At 47.3% G+C, this 14,832-nt stretch overlaps 1 protein-coding gene across 1 annotated transcript in view; it reads left to right on the top strand.

Moving 5' to 3' along the window:
- The window catches only part of LOC146813124 (putative DBH-like monooxygenase protein 2), a 148,042-nt gene that overhangs the window by 33,714 nt on the left and 99,496 nt on the right, over positions 1–14,832 (top strand). The window contains exon 3 of the mRNA XM_085620079.1: positions 11,164–11,325. Coding sequence (XP_085476205.1) covers positions 11,164–11,325 — 162 coding nt within the window. The remainder of the gene's footprint in view (positions 1–11,163; positions 11,326–14,832) is intronic.

The following is a 14,832-nucleotide window of genomic DNA, read 5'->3' as shown; positions in this document are numbered from 1 at the left end:
CCCCTGATACCACCACCTGTGATGGGGGTGCCCTTTGAAAGGGTTGGGATTTACATTGTTGGTCCCATGGATCCCCAAACAGCATCTGGGCACAGATTTATACTGGTGGTAGTGGATCATGCCACCAGGTATCCAGAAGCAATTCCCCTAAGGACCACTACAGCACCTGTAGTGGCAAGAGCTCTCTTGAATGTGTTCTCAAGAATAGGCTTTCCTAAGGAGGTAGTATCTGACAGGGAGGCAAACTTCATGTCTAGTTACTTGACTGCTATGTGGAAGGAGTGTGGAGTGAACTACAAATTCACCACACCGTATCACCCACAATGCAATGGTTTAGATGAGAGATTCAACAAAACCTTAAAGGGCATGATCAAAGGACTCCCAGAGAAACCTAGGCGAAAATGGGACCTGCTCTTGACCTGCCTTTTATTTGCATACAGGGAGGTGCCTCAAAAGGGGGATGGTTACAGTCCATTTGAACTTTTGTTTGGACACCCTGTCAGGGGTCCATTGTTTTTGGTGAAGGAAGGATGGGAGTTACCTCTCAAGCCCCCAAAGCAAGACATAGTGGACTATGTACTTGGTCTCCACTCCAGGATGGCTGAGTACATGAAAAGGGCAAACAAAAACCTTGAGGCTAGCCAGGAACTGCAAAAAGCCTGGCATGACCAAAAGGCTGTACTGACTGTTTATCTGCCAGGACAGCAAGTGTGGGTGTTGGAGCCTGTGGCCCCAGCAGCTCTCCAGGACAAGTGGAGTGGATCCCACACTATTGTTGAACAGAAGGGAGAGGTTACTTATTTAGTAGACCTAGGAACTCCCAGGAGTTCCCACAGGGTTCTCCATGTCAACAGGCTAAAGCCATATGTGGACAAGGCTGACATGGGCTTGCTCATGGCAAATGATGAGAGACAGGAGAAAGAGAGTGACCCACTCCCTGACCACTTCTCACAGAACCCTGATGATGGGTCAGTTGATGGTGTAGCCTTGGCAAGCAGCCTGACTGCCCAGCTACAAACTGATTGCAGACAGGTGTTCAATCAGTTCAGACAAATGTTCTCACTGACTCCAAGTCAGACTACCTGGTACACTCACGAAGTGGCCACTGGGGACAGTCTGCCTATTAAAAATAAGATTTATAGGCAACCTGACCATGTCAGGTACTGTGTCAGGACAGAAGTCCAGAAAATGTTGGATTTGGGTGTTATTGAACCCTCAGATAGCCCTTGGGCTAGTTCAGTGGTCCTTGTGCCAAAACCTCACACCAGTGCTGGAAAAAAAGAGATGAGGTTTTGTGTGGACTACAGGGGTCTCAATGCAGTCACTAGGACTGATGCCCATCCAATACCAAGGGCAGATGAGCTTATAGATACTTTGGCCTCAGCCAAGTACCTTAGCACATTTGACTTGACAGCTGGCTACTGGCAGATCAGACTAGCTGATGATGCAAAGCCAAAGACAGCATTTTCAACCCCTAGTGGGCACTATCAATTTGTGGTAATGCACTTTGGTCTGAGAAATGCACCTGCCACGTTCCAAAGGTTGGTGAATACAGTTCTCACAGGTCTGGAAGCCTTTAGTGCAGCATATCTAGATGATATTGCTGTCTTTAGCCCCACCTGGGAGGATCACCTGGTCCACCTAAGGAATGTTTTGGAGGCCCTGCAAAAAGCAGGCCTAACTATCAAGGCTACTAAGTGCCAGATAGGGCAGTCAGGTTGTGTACCTGGGCCACCTTGTAGGTGGAGCCCAGGTTTAACCATTGCAGAGCAAAGTCCAGACCATAATCGAATGGGTTTCTCCAACTACCCAGACTCAAGTGAGAGCCTTCTTAGGCCTGACTGGGTACTATAGGAGATTTATTAAAGGGTATGGATCAATAGTGACACCCTTGAATGACTTAACTTCTAAAAAGATGCCCAAAAAGGTTCAGTGGACAGCTAGCTGTCAAAAGACATTTGATGACCTGAAGCAGGCCATGTGCACTGTTCCCGTTCTGCAGAGTCCTGACTACTCCAAGAAGTTCATTGTCCAAACAGATGCATCTGAATTGGGGGTAGGGGCTGTACTATCACAATTGAATGATGAAGGTCAGGATCAGCCAGTAGCGTTCATGAGCAGAAGGCTGACCCCTAGAGAGAAACATTGGTCACCCATTGAGAGGGAGGCCTTTGCTGTGGTTTGGGCTCTGAAGAAGTTGAGGCCATACTTGTTTGGAACTTACTTCCTTGTTCAGACAGACCATAAGCCCCTCTTATGGCTAAAACAAATGAAGGGTGAAAACCCCAAACTGCTTAGGTGGTCCATTTCCCTACAGGTGGACTCTCTAGGAATTTCCACTTAGAACAAGACTCAACTGGTCAAGGTTAGTTTAATGTCCCTGTGTTTGGGGGGGTTGTGTAGGAGAGTAGGATCTGCTTCACATGGGTACCCCCACTTTTTGCTGGTGTTTCACTGTTTTTCGACCTTAGTCTGGCTGTGGCCCTGCTAATCAGGACCACAGCCTAGCTGCTTCCTCTCTAAAATGGTTTGCATGTACATTAGGTACATATCTAATTGGATTCTGGAGTGCCTTATAAGCCCCTAGTATATGGTATACTGTGTACCTAGGGCATAGGAACCTCAGAGGCCTACCAGGGACTGAAGCATATATTATGCCACCGCTGGGAAGCACTCCAAAATGGCACCACAGGTCTGCTACTGCAGCCTGGGTAAGGGTGTGCTTGCACCCCTTACAGTGGTATAGGCTACCTATATCCACACATATATACAGACACATATATAAACCTATAAGCCACTCCTATGGCAGGCCTTGACAATCCTGAATGCAGAGTGCTTGATTTTGTGTGAGAGGGTGCCCAAGCATGAGCTGAGCCCCTCTACAGCCTTCGGAAATACTTCCTTCTGGCTGTTCTGTGATACAGCCATACCATATACTCTTAAGTGCATTATAAAGTCACGGTAAATGCTAACTTTAGAATGGCTGCATCAAAAGTAAGTCGTGTTTGGTGTCAAACGCTTTGGAATACTACCCCCCACCAATTTATTTTTACACGCAAGCCATCCCTTCTATCAAAGGTAGAGCCAAAGGGGCTCTAATAACACTCATTGTCAACACACTTGTGTTTGACAAAATAGTATTTGTTAACAGCTCAAATTATTTTCACATCATAGTAGTGAGGGGACGGAAAAATCCTGATTTAATATTAATACATTTCTACACCAACAACTTCATAAATCCAGCAGAGGTTGTAGAAGAACTGGGACACACAATGGAGGGATTGGTTTCTAGATATACCAAATGGCCATGTATTATATGGGTCGGGGATTTTAACTCTCACACTTATAATCACACTAACCCTAACATATGTGGGGTTATTTATGAAAAGGGTCATCCCCTGACACCCTAAATAACTTACTGATCGCATGGCACTTGGAAATTGTCAATCCAAAATGCTCTATCACAGGACAAATGGCGGCAATGTTTCATCGGGCAGGGGGGTCCTCAAGTATTGATTTCATTTTGTTCCCTATGTCCTCATGCAGAAGCGTAAGGAACTTTGAGGTCACACCATCTGAATTCCTTTCTGCATTTTACATTTAGCTGGCATTTACCCAAAAGACTGGCCACCAATTGCTTACTCAAACCAACACTAGCCAGGAAAAACGGCTACACTTTGAAATGGGAGAACATTGACCCCACAAAATTGTTACCGAAAATAGTGTCCTCCTCATATAAGGAGATTTGTCTATGTTTGAACTTACTTTCCAAGGTTAACCAAACCATGGAAGCATTTAGCAGTATTCTAACTTCCTTAAAGGAGCACCTTATTTGTCAAATATCCCAAAAAACACCCTCACAACAAAGGTGGTTTGGGAAAAATTGCTCACGAGTATTAGCAGATCTTCATAAAGCACTCGAATTGCAACCTAGAGACCAAAATCTTATCAGAAGCCTCAGGTCTGCTTATAAATCTGCAAGGCAGGAAAGAAATAGGGTGATGGCCAACGAAGCCTGAGAAAACCTGAGATCAGCTTCCATTTCCAAAGACAACAAATCTTCCTGGAAAATAGTTAATAGTCCTCTTTTCCAGGAAGAGAGTGGGCCATCGCTGGACCTCCACATAGATAAGGCGACATGCATAAGCCCTTTCCTAAAAATATTCCAGGATCAAACACCCAAAATGCTAGAGCTACCTGAGCCATATTCGAGGACTCCACCAGCACTGGAGTTCTCCATAGATGAAGTAGAACTAGCTTTAAATCAATCACCTGTGCTGAAGGCAACCGGGCCAGATGGGGTTCCATTGGATGTCTTTACAACTAATAAACCTCTCTGGGTACTGGTCCTCACAATAGCATTGAATGCCATAGCTAAAGCCAGCCCTCTGCCGTCTTGGAGACAATCCGTCATAGTCCCAATCCATAGGAAGGGGAGCAGCGCAGATCTTGCTAACTACCACCCGATCTCTCTATTGGACAGCACAGTAAAGTTAATGGGCAGACTGCTGCTAAATAGGCTGGAGGAGTGGGCATTTGAGAACAGAATCCTCACTGAAGCTCAATACGGCTTCAGGAAGGGGAGGGGCACAAAAGACCAGTGCCTCAACCATGCCTATTTTTGGCATTTATGGATCTGTCAGTGGCCTTTGACTGCGTGGGCCACAATAAATTGTTGTCGACCATGGAGTCATTGTCCATGGACCTATCCATAATCTCATCAATCAGAGAATTGTACGGAAATGCAGAGGAAGTAGTCCGATACGGAAAACAAGGAGCGTGCACAAAATCTTTTAGGATTGATAAATTGCCTTAAGTATATGCTGCAAAATCGTGCCCCACTGAAGTTAATATTTGAAAACCTATATCCAGGGGTATAATAATTTTACAGAATATTTAGGATAGTTTATATAGAATAAAGGTGCACCACAATCAAACTCAATATTGTAGCAGCTTCCATACAACTTTTGTCTCAGAAGCGTCACTCACATACTGATCATTAGAGCAATTGACACCAATTGACACCAATAATATCAAAGAATGGGCGGTCTTTTACAGCATCCAAAAACAATTCAGGTTATTTACAAGCCTTTTGCGCCGTCCGTGCGTCACTTTTAATATTGGAAAAAGTGACGTACCGACGGGGCACTGGCCTTGTAAATAAGCCCCAATATCCTGTTGGAAGCAAGACCATTAAATGTTGCAGATGAATAGAGGGAATCAATCCGTCATCACTCCAGGATATGAGGGGGTGCTGTTATGTGGCTGATGCCGCTTATTGTAGTGCCATCACGGACAGACCTGAGGCACTGAGCGGTATATGTTAGACAACCTTTGAACCTGATACCCCCATAATACCCAATAAAATGCCTAAAATTGACCTCACCAAAATTTTCTTAATTTCTTTTACAGTGTAATAATGGCCTGGGGGAAGGACTTGGCATTCACTGGGCACCTCTTTTTTGAATGCTCGTCTACTGCCAATTCCAACCTGTTATCTACCGTCAAGACGCCAGAAGAGGTGCTTTACAGATAAACGTTATGTTATGCTAGCGCCCCTTAATCAGGAAACTGACTTTGAATAATATTGAGAAAGAAAGAAGATCTTTAAAGTTCAAAACATATCAGATCGGACACTTGGGGATTCTACAGTATCGAAGATTGTTTTATTAAAGGCTGTAGTGTCGCGGTGCAGCCTTCTGCCATCACGTTACTCGCCGCAAGGCATTATGGGAGTGACATGACGCAGACGGCATTGCAATAGCGGCACAAAAGAGTTATGGACGGCTCTCCCTTTGAGGGTTAAATAAAGTGTTTGGCACCATCCACATGTCCTGTCCTCTCTCTGGGAGGACCGCATCTATCCTACAAGTTGGTGACGAGGCGGCAGTCCCACGGGGCCGAATCCAGCCGCCGCTATGGAAGGGAGAGCTGGCAAAGTTGATGCGGCAGGCATGGCCAGTCCACCGCATCCATCACAGCAAGTACTGAGGCGGCAGCATTCAGCCCTCTCCGCGTGAGATCACTGGCGTGCACTTCTGCGCGTGTGTCATGACATCCACCTCCTGCTTCTGCACCCTGCTACACCAGCTCACGTGCATGGGCTGCGAGGGCGGCGCAAATACTGCCACGCATGTGTGCCTCACGGAGAACCTTCACAGCCCCAGGGGAACATCCACGCGCTAGTCTGCGCGCTCCACGGCCACACAATGGGCAGCTCAACCACCGCTGCAAGCCAGCCAGTATGAGAGCACCCTATTCACGGCCCTGTATTGCCCCACTAAAAAGGGGGTCAACAGTGCATAGCACAACCCCAACTGGACATCCCCGGGTCTGACGTTCCCAACTACAAGGCAGCAATCGTCAGCGTAACGTACTCTGGTGCACAACTACCGGCCACTACTCTCATCAAGGCACACCGTCCCCCCTCACCTTCCTCACAATGTGCGTGCAGACCTTCTCCTTGACAAATCCAGTCCCTTTCCCACTGAAACCAGGAGAACCAGCCATGAAATGGGCCGACTGGAAAGGGTATTTCCTGAACTACCTATTGGCGCTTGAAGACGAAGGTGAGGAGGCGTTCTCCAGTAAGCGCATGAAGAAAATCCTACTGATAACTTGGGACCAGAAGGCCTGCGCACCTAAGAAACATGGTAAAGAACAAAGAGCCGCCGCCGCTGCCGACGTCTATCAACATGCTTTGGAATACTTAGACAACCATTATCAGCCAGTAATTTGCACAGCCATCGACCAGTACAGTTTTTCCAGTGCAAACAGCACGAGTCGGAAACAGTAGAGGACTACGTGGCAGCCCTCAAGAAGCTCGCCATAAACTGCAAGTTTGGGACCTTGCACGAGGACCGCATAGGAGACCAGATCATAATGCACACCACACACACCAGCGTACAAGAGGAGCTGTGGGCCAGTGGCAAAGCGCCCCTCCCTGAGATCATCGCAATCGTCAAGAGAGCGGAGCTCTCTAAGTGATGCGTGATCGGTGCCAAGAAAGAGACTGAACACCAGCCCACAGTTTGGAAGGGAACAGACCGGAAGAAGCCGAACTTAAAACCCACAGCCAGTCCTGGCTCAGCCATCAACAGGCAATCTGCGCCCAAACCCACGGGGCCCAACCGTACCAGTTTGGACAAGAGGGGAACCTGCTACAGATGTGGCAGTCAATCCCACATGGCCAACGACAGGAAGTCCCTGGCATTCCACGTCAAGTGCTCCTTCTGTGGAGTCACAGGACACTTCGGCAAAGTCTGCATACGGAGACCTAGAAGTGCCGCAGTCAAATATGTTCAGTATGAATCCGACGACCAAGTCGGGGTGGACCAAACGACCAAGATTGCATCCTCTGCATCGAAGACCAAATCCTGGGTGTTGGCAGCACCACCACGAAAAAGCTGTCCTGCCTGTTAATAATTGGGGGCGTACAGATAGCCATGGTGGCAGACTCCGGTTCTCCATACAAGATCATCCAAAAAACCCTATGGAACAGGGACTCTGCCCACGTGGTGGGGGACCACCTCCATCCCACAGATGTCAACCCCATCACCTATACAGGAGAGAAGATCCCCATGGTGGGGTTCCAGCAGCTACGTTTTGGATTCAAAGGCAAGCACGCGACAGGGAAATTGTATGTTGCACAGAAAGGACCATCCGTCCTTGGGTGGGTGGACCAAGGGGCACTTGGCATACAACTCAACCCTGGTGGTGACACACATTTGCTCATGATGGACGACCAATCCATGCCAGCCTCGTTGAAAACGGAGTTCCCAGAGGTTTTCAGGGACCACATCGGGAAGATGTCCAAGTTCACCCACAAGATCATGCTCAAGGAAGGAGCTGTGTCAGTCTCCCACAAAGTCAGGAATATCCCATTTAACTGCAGAGAGGCTGTACAACTGGAACTGAAGTGTTTGGAGGACAATGACATCATTGAACCAATAGAATGGGCCGAATGGCTAGCGCCCTTAATAGTGGCGCGGAAACAGAGTGGGAAAATACGTCTTTGCATAGACCTTTGGGAGCTGAATAAAAACATCATCGTTGACAAGTTCCCATTGCCCAAAATCAACGAAATGCTGGCCCAGACCAACGGAGTAAAAAGGTTCTCTACCATTGACCTCAAAGCAGCTTACCACCAAGTATTGCTCCATCCGTCGTGCAGGAAGCTCACCTCCTTCATCACACCCTTCAGCTGCTATAGATTCCGGCATCTGCCTTTTGTCCTAGTATCCGCTGCAGCTGTCTTCCAAAAACTCATGCACACACTGTTCAAAGACGTCCACGGAGTCCTATACTTCCAGGACGACATCCTCATCATGGGGAAGACCAAGGCTCAGCACAACGACATACTGCACACCGTACTGCACACTCTAGCAGCCAACAGCCTCACGGCGGAGCTTGAGAAGTGCAAGTCTGGCATACACAAGGTTACCTATCTGGGACTTGAGATCAGCGACACAGGCATCTCCCCAAAAACAGCCAATGTGGAAGCCATCATGTCCGCTCCCACCCCAAAGAACAAAGACGGTGTCCGCTCGTTTCTGGGACTGGTGGACTTTTATAGTAAATTTGTCAGGAACTTCGCCACTAAAACGCACTGCCTACGTCAACTGCTAAAAGAAAGGAATGCCTTTTCCTGGACTGAAGAATCCGAAGCAGAATTTACATCCATCAAAAGAGATATTGGCGAAGTGATTCCCTTGCACAGATTTGACAGCTCCGCACCCAGAATCCTGACCACGGACGCCAGTGACAAAGGGTTGGGGGCAGTCCTCTCCCAGAGAGCAGCGGAAGGCACAGAAACCACCCTGGGGTTCGCCTCACGCTTCTTCACCCCCAGTGAAGAGAAGTTTAGAGTGATAGAAAAGGAGATGCTAGCGTCCATCTGGGCGATGGAAAAATTTCGACAATATCTGTGGGGGTCAAGATTCACGCTTCGAACGCCCCACAAACACCTGATCAAAGTCCTCACATCCAGCGGCAACGTGACGGCCACCCCACACATCGCGAAAATGACTCTTCGTCTCTTGGACTTTGTTCACGATGTCGAATACATCCCTGGCCCAAAGAACAGGGTAGCGACTTCCTCAGCAGGGCGGCAGCCATAGAAGGGGCAGTCATACAATCTGACTGGGACGAGTACAGCATAGCATTCATGACAGATCACGAATACACCATCAGTGCCCAGGACTGGGCAGCAGCGTACGCACAGGATGCAGAACTCTCACAGGTCAAACTGTATGTTACTCAAGGCTGGCCAGAAAAGAAGCACACAAGGGACAACCTCAGGAAGTACTGGGAGGTCCGCAACAAACTCTCCATTAGCGACGACACAATGTTCCTGCTACGAGGCGACAGAGTTGTGCCACCAAAGGGGTTGGTCGATTGCCTACTACACACGAAGGCCACCTGGGCATCGTAAAAGCAAAAAGAAGAATGAAACTATTGGACTGGTGGCCAGCCATGGACAACCATGTAGAGAGATTCGTGAGAGCATGTGAGCATGGTGTCAGAGCTGACAAAACACTCACAATGACGTGACCCCCCATGGGGGATTTCCACACCCCCAACAACCCCTGGGAGGAATTATCCGTTGACATTGTGGGCCCCATTCTGGTCTCCTGGGGCACACCCAAGCACCTCATCGTCTTAGTGGACCGATACTCGAAGTGGCCTGAGGTCAAAATCTGTGAATCAGTGGACTCTGACACTGTCATCTGCTTCCTCACCAATACCTTCCTGAGGGAAGGCATTCCCAAAATAATCACAAGTGACAATGGGCACCAGTTCACATCGGAAAAATGGACAGCCTTCACCACCCGAAACGGTATCCAAACCAAACATACCCCGTCTACCACCCAACCGGCAATGGCCAGGTAGAATGCTTTAACAGTGTGATCATGGGCTCCGTCCAGGGGGCCATCAGTGCAGGAAAGAATTGAGAGACAGAAGTCAGAAGCACAGTGTGGGTGTATTGCATCACACCCACCCTCACTGGCTATAGCCCATTTAAAATCCTAAGGGGCAGAGAACCTTTCACCAGAGACAACACTCCAGAGCAAATGGTCCCCGGCAGTCGTCCGGAGCAACATAGAGAAAGTCCAGCACATCTACAAAGCCAACTACGACAAGAGGCACAATATACGAGAAGTCAAGCCGGCAGAGGGTGACTGGGTCAGAGTCAAACAGAGCCACAGAGGAAAAAAGGAAGACAGCAAATTCAGTAAGCCCCTACGAGTTTTGGACCTGTATACATGCTCGGCCTTGTTGAGAGACGGCAAGGTGTGGTCACAATCCAGAAAGGACAAGTGCAACAAAATCCTTGATTGGGGCATGGACAGTACCAACACACACACCAGCGATCAGAAAGGATAGACCTACAGCGCCAATGAGGAAGAAGCACCGACTACAGAACCAGCGAGAGAAGACATTGGTAATGCTACTATGAGTGAGACTAGTACCTCGGCAACTGCTAATGAACTGGTAGCCAAGAGGCAAGCACCGTGTCTGCCAAGTTAGGACACAGACAGCGCTGGTACCTTGCAAGAGATTTCTGATACTCAAGAAAGAGGCCACAAGGAGACTACGAAGACGGCCAGATTCAGGGAAGGAAGGGCGCAGGGGATCCAAGTACCTGTCATGCACACCCGCAAGGGCCGAATAGTGAAGCTTCCGAAACGGTTCAGTGAATTTCACTTGTGAATCTCTCTCTCTCTCTCTCACGCTCTCTCTCTCTCTCTCTCTCTCTTCCTGTTTACTGGCACCCCTGTTATTGTTCATTGATGTTAAGGGGGAAGATGTGTAGTGTTGCGGTCCAGCCTTACGCCGTCAGGTGACTCGCCGCAAGGCATTGTGGGAGTGACGTGACGCGGACGGCATTGCAATCGCGGCGCAAAAGAGTTACGGATGGCTCTCCCTTCGAGGAGTAAATACAGCGTTTGGTACCATCCACATGTCCTGTCCTCTCTCCGGGAGGACCGCATCTATCTTACAAAGGCCACCATTAATACATTCACTTCTGCGTAAAAATGGGAGAAAGTGCAATTCCTGAAAATGTGCCTTTTCTTCAATTTAGTATCAATATGAAATAACAAACAGAATACAAATAGGAATTTTAGGTAACATAATGGCTTCTATCTTTCCCCTCTATAGGCAAACACCCAGCGCATCATTGCTGCCTATGGGACATCCGACACCCTTGAGTACCATGGTCCGACTCATCATTTCCAGGAGTCTGTACAGTTGCTGTCAGAAACACCCGTTCCACAGCCTGATCCCGTTCCGTCCTTTTCCTATGACCTAAAAATGACGAACGTGAGCATTCTTTATTTTTATTTATCTAAGAATTTATTTGCATCTGTGTTAAAGTGTGTCTTAAAGAGGCCTTGTTTGATGGTCATTGACTATATATGTTCGATGGGATGGGATCTATAGGTATCAATTATAGGCAATTGCCTTTAAAACTGTCCACTTCTCAGCAGGTAAAATGATTCCAATTGTTGGTAATTTGGAGTTGATTGAACCAAAGGAAATGTGAAGCATGCTTGGGTCACCGAAGAAATCGATAATTTTGCTACTGAAGTATTCAACATGCACTAATAAGAAACAATTTTAAAGTCAACAGGTCTTCCCTTTACAGATCAATGTTGGTTTATGGGTATTTCCAGTGGTTGTGTGTCGTATAACTTAATTAATCTCGATACACGTGCATCCATTGTTTGGATGAATTTGCAGGCACGTGGTACCAAAGCAGCCATCTTTCATCCCATTCCAAGATGGCCACTATGTGTGCACATGTGCTCATCCATCGCAGCATTTGCGTCATTGCACAAGAATCATGATGCACTAATGCAAAATATTAGGTGCTATTTCCACTGTCTCTAGGCAGACTTATTGTTTCCAAAATATACCATATGTTTGTAGTAGACTTATGTTCAGACACATGCTCATGATTGGATGGTATTATTGTCTGTACCAGATTTTTGCTCTTGATTTGAGGGCTGTATTCCCCATACTTATGTTTGTACCATCCAGGAGCATTCTGAAAGGATGACTAGAATCCTTCTACTGCTGACTTCAGAGGTTAATTTGTAAAAGTGCCAGGGCTCCCGTCAGGAGGCAATTGGCACATGCACATTTCTCCTCTTAGCGCTGCCTAAAACATAACCAACTCCTAACCGTGCAAGTTGGGAGAGGATGTGGTGTAATGGCCACAGCTGCTGACTTCAGAGCTGGGAACCAGGTTGGAGTCTCGGCGTCTGGCTCAAAATCCTTTGATTCCAGGCAAATCACTTAGGGGCAAATTTACAAGCCCCTTACGCCAGATTTGCGCCGTCATTGCGTCACTTTTGTGATGCAGCGGCGGGGCAAAGCCAGCATCATGCTGCGGGCTATGTACAACGTAATGCGTCTAGGGAGATGCGTCACATTGTAAAGTCCTGCGCCACATGTGGGCGTTCCTGTACAGAGGGGGGGGGGGGGCATTCCGGCGCAGGAAAGTGGCTGAGTGAAATCTACAGGATTTCACTCAGTCACTCTTACGGCCATGCTGCGTCAAAACCTGCGTCTGCTTGAAGCAGGCGTAAGGATTGACGCAGTATGTTAGGGATGGGGGCACCCCGAGCCTTGCTGGAGCTGCGTCGCGCTTGTGACGCAAGTCCTGCAATGTGCCGCCTTTCTGCAGGGGGGATACGACACTCATCTGCCGATCTGTGCGCCACGGTGCGCCGCATTGTAAATGGGGTGCATCAGTGGTGGCGCACGGGTGGGCAGATGCGTCGCAACTCTTCTGGGGCATCCCTGCTGATTAGCAGAGATGCGCCAGAAGTAGTAAATCTGCCTCTTAATCTCCCCATGCTTACCATAAATAAATGTGTCCTTAACTGATGCTCATGAAAAGCGGCAGTGCAGAGCAACAGGAACCACTGGCTCAAATTAAGCACTTGCTGTATGAAAGAGTATATAGGTGTGTTTGCAGGATTTTGGTCCAGATAAGCTATTTTCTGCTTGCAAAATCCTACTACAATTTTTGTGACCAGTATTTTTTCAACCAATAAATAATTTTCCAAAGTGACCTAGTACAAATAGGTTGGTTTGGAAAATTGAGATTTGGAGTATTTTTTGCTAACTACATAGGCAGCAATAGTGCCTCTGTAGTAAGAGGGCCTCATTACAAGTCACCCGGAGCCCTGCACAATGATAAAATCTTTGAGGTGTTCTGATTTTATTCAGTGAAAAATTAGCCACAGAATGGGTCATAACAAGATGTTGGGGCTTGTCGTGACAGTTTCCTGGTACGTTTTCCCTGGTGAATTGCAATACTTTAAATCGCCACCAAGTATGTGTGTCCTACCTTACCCCCATGCCATGAGTAGTTCTTGGAAAGGAGGTGGGTTAGCTATGACTGCCACACAGACTGTACTAAGGGGAAAGACAAACACTATACTGACGAGCAGCTTATGGCTGCCACCTTTCTTTGAAAAAAATGATGGTCATTTGTTTATGTTTTGCTATACTGAAAGAGCCAGGTGCCTGAAGGTGAAAAATATTGTGTAAAATTGTCAATGTTATTTCATAGTAACACAATTATCCCTCTGTTCGTTTATATAATCAATTATATACTGTGAGACAATTGGTTCTGCCCTTCTAATCTGCCCAGAATTTGCGCTTTTTGATCACCCCTTGTTGCCCTTTTACTGTGGGAGAGCCTCATAACTTCTGACTCACCCATGGTAAACTCATGGAAAATGGATTGCACATGTTTACCACCAGAGTCTGCCTCTTAAGATAAGGCCACTGCCGCGCAGCATGTGTAAGTGCAATTGGCTGGTTACACATGAACATGTGAACACGTGTGTGCACAAATGTTAGGGCTGTATCTGAGAGACTCCTGTCCTTCGCAGCCTGGTAGCTGCGCACAGGTAGCTTGGTGCATCGGGGACTCTGCAGTTTTGTATATTGACCTGGGGTGGGCCTCATAATGTTAGTGTACACTCATAGGGAAAGTCACTGATGTTTCCTATCTTGTCTGCAGAGACACTCCCTTGAGTTGGCCTTGGACTGATCTCCTCTGTTATCCTGAGAGAGTCAAGGGCTTCAATGGAGTGTGTGGTTCCCATTGGACGGCAAATGTGGACCCATTAATTGTGCGTGGGAAACAAGTGCCATATAGGTAGCATCCAGGACATACAGGGTGCTCAAGAGGGACCAGGCAGCCCTGAAAGAAAAATAAAGCTAATAAAACTGTAGTTTGCGCAGGCTACAACTAAGAGAGAGGCCGAAGCCGCTAATAGAATATACATTCTATTATCAGGAATCATGAATAGTGGTTACATGCCTACATCACCTCCCTTGAGTAGGCCTTGAACTACTCTGCTCTGCTACCCTGACCCTGACAGAGTCAAGCGCTACAAGGTGGTGTTTAGTTCCCAGAGGAGGGCAAATGTGGACCCATTACTTGTGCAGGCCACACATCTAGTGGCCTGTTTTCTTACACTTATGATTTTGCTCTAAAACACTTCTTAATGAAATTCCTCTTGTGATTTCTGCTTTAGGATTAGATTTAAACAGGTAGAAAGTAATGGGTATCACTGCTTGTTTCAATGTTTTTATTGGCAGATGCAGAAAAATAAAGGCTAGGTGCTACATCTGCATGCAATGTATGCAAATTTCTATTGAGTCAAAAGCAAGGAGCTGACTGACTATGCCAGTGATGCAACTGTATGTAGCATGGGTTGCCTGCAAACTCATCCATTCATTCATTCAGTTACTTAGTCGTTCATTTATGCACTCATTCATCTTCCCATTGACCTAGTCTATATT

Source organism: Triturus cristatus, chromosome 7, assembly GCF_964204655.1.
Source record: "Triturus cristatus chromosome 7, aTriCri1.1, whole genome shotgun sequence".
NCBI classification, from domain to species: Eukaryota; Metazoa; Chordata; class Amphibia; order Caudata; family Salamandridae; genus Triturus; species Triturus cristatus.
Note: the sequence above shows the minus strand (reverse complement) of the source record. Positions and strands in the feature narration are given on the sequence as shown.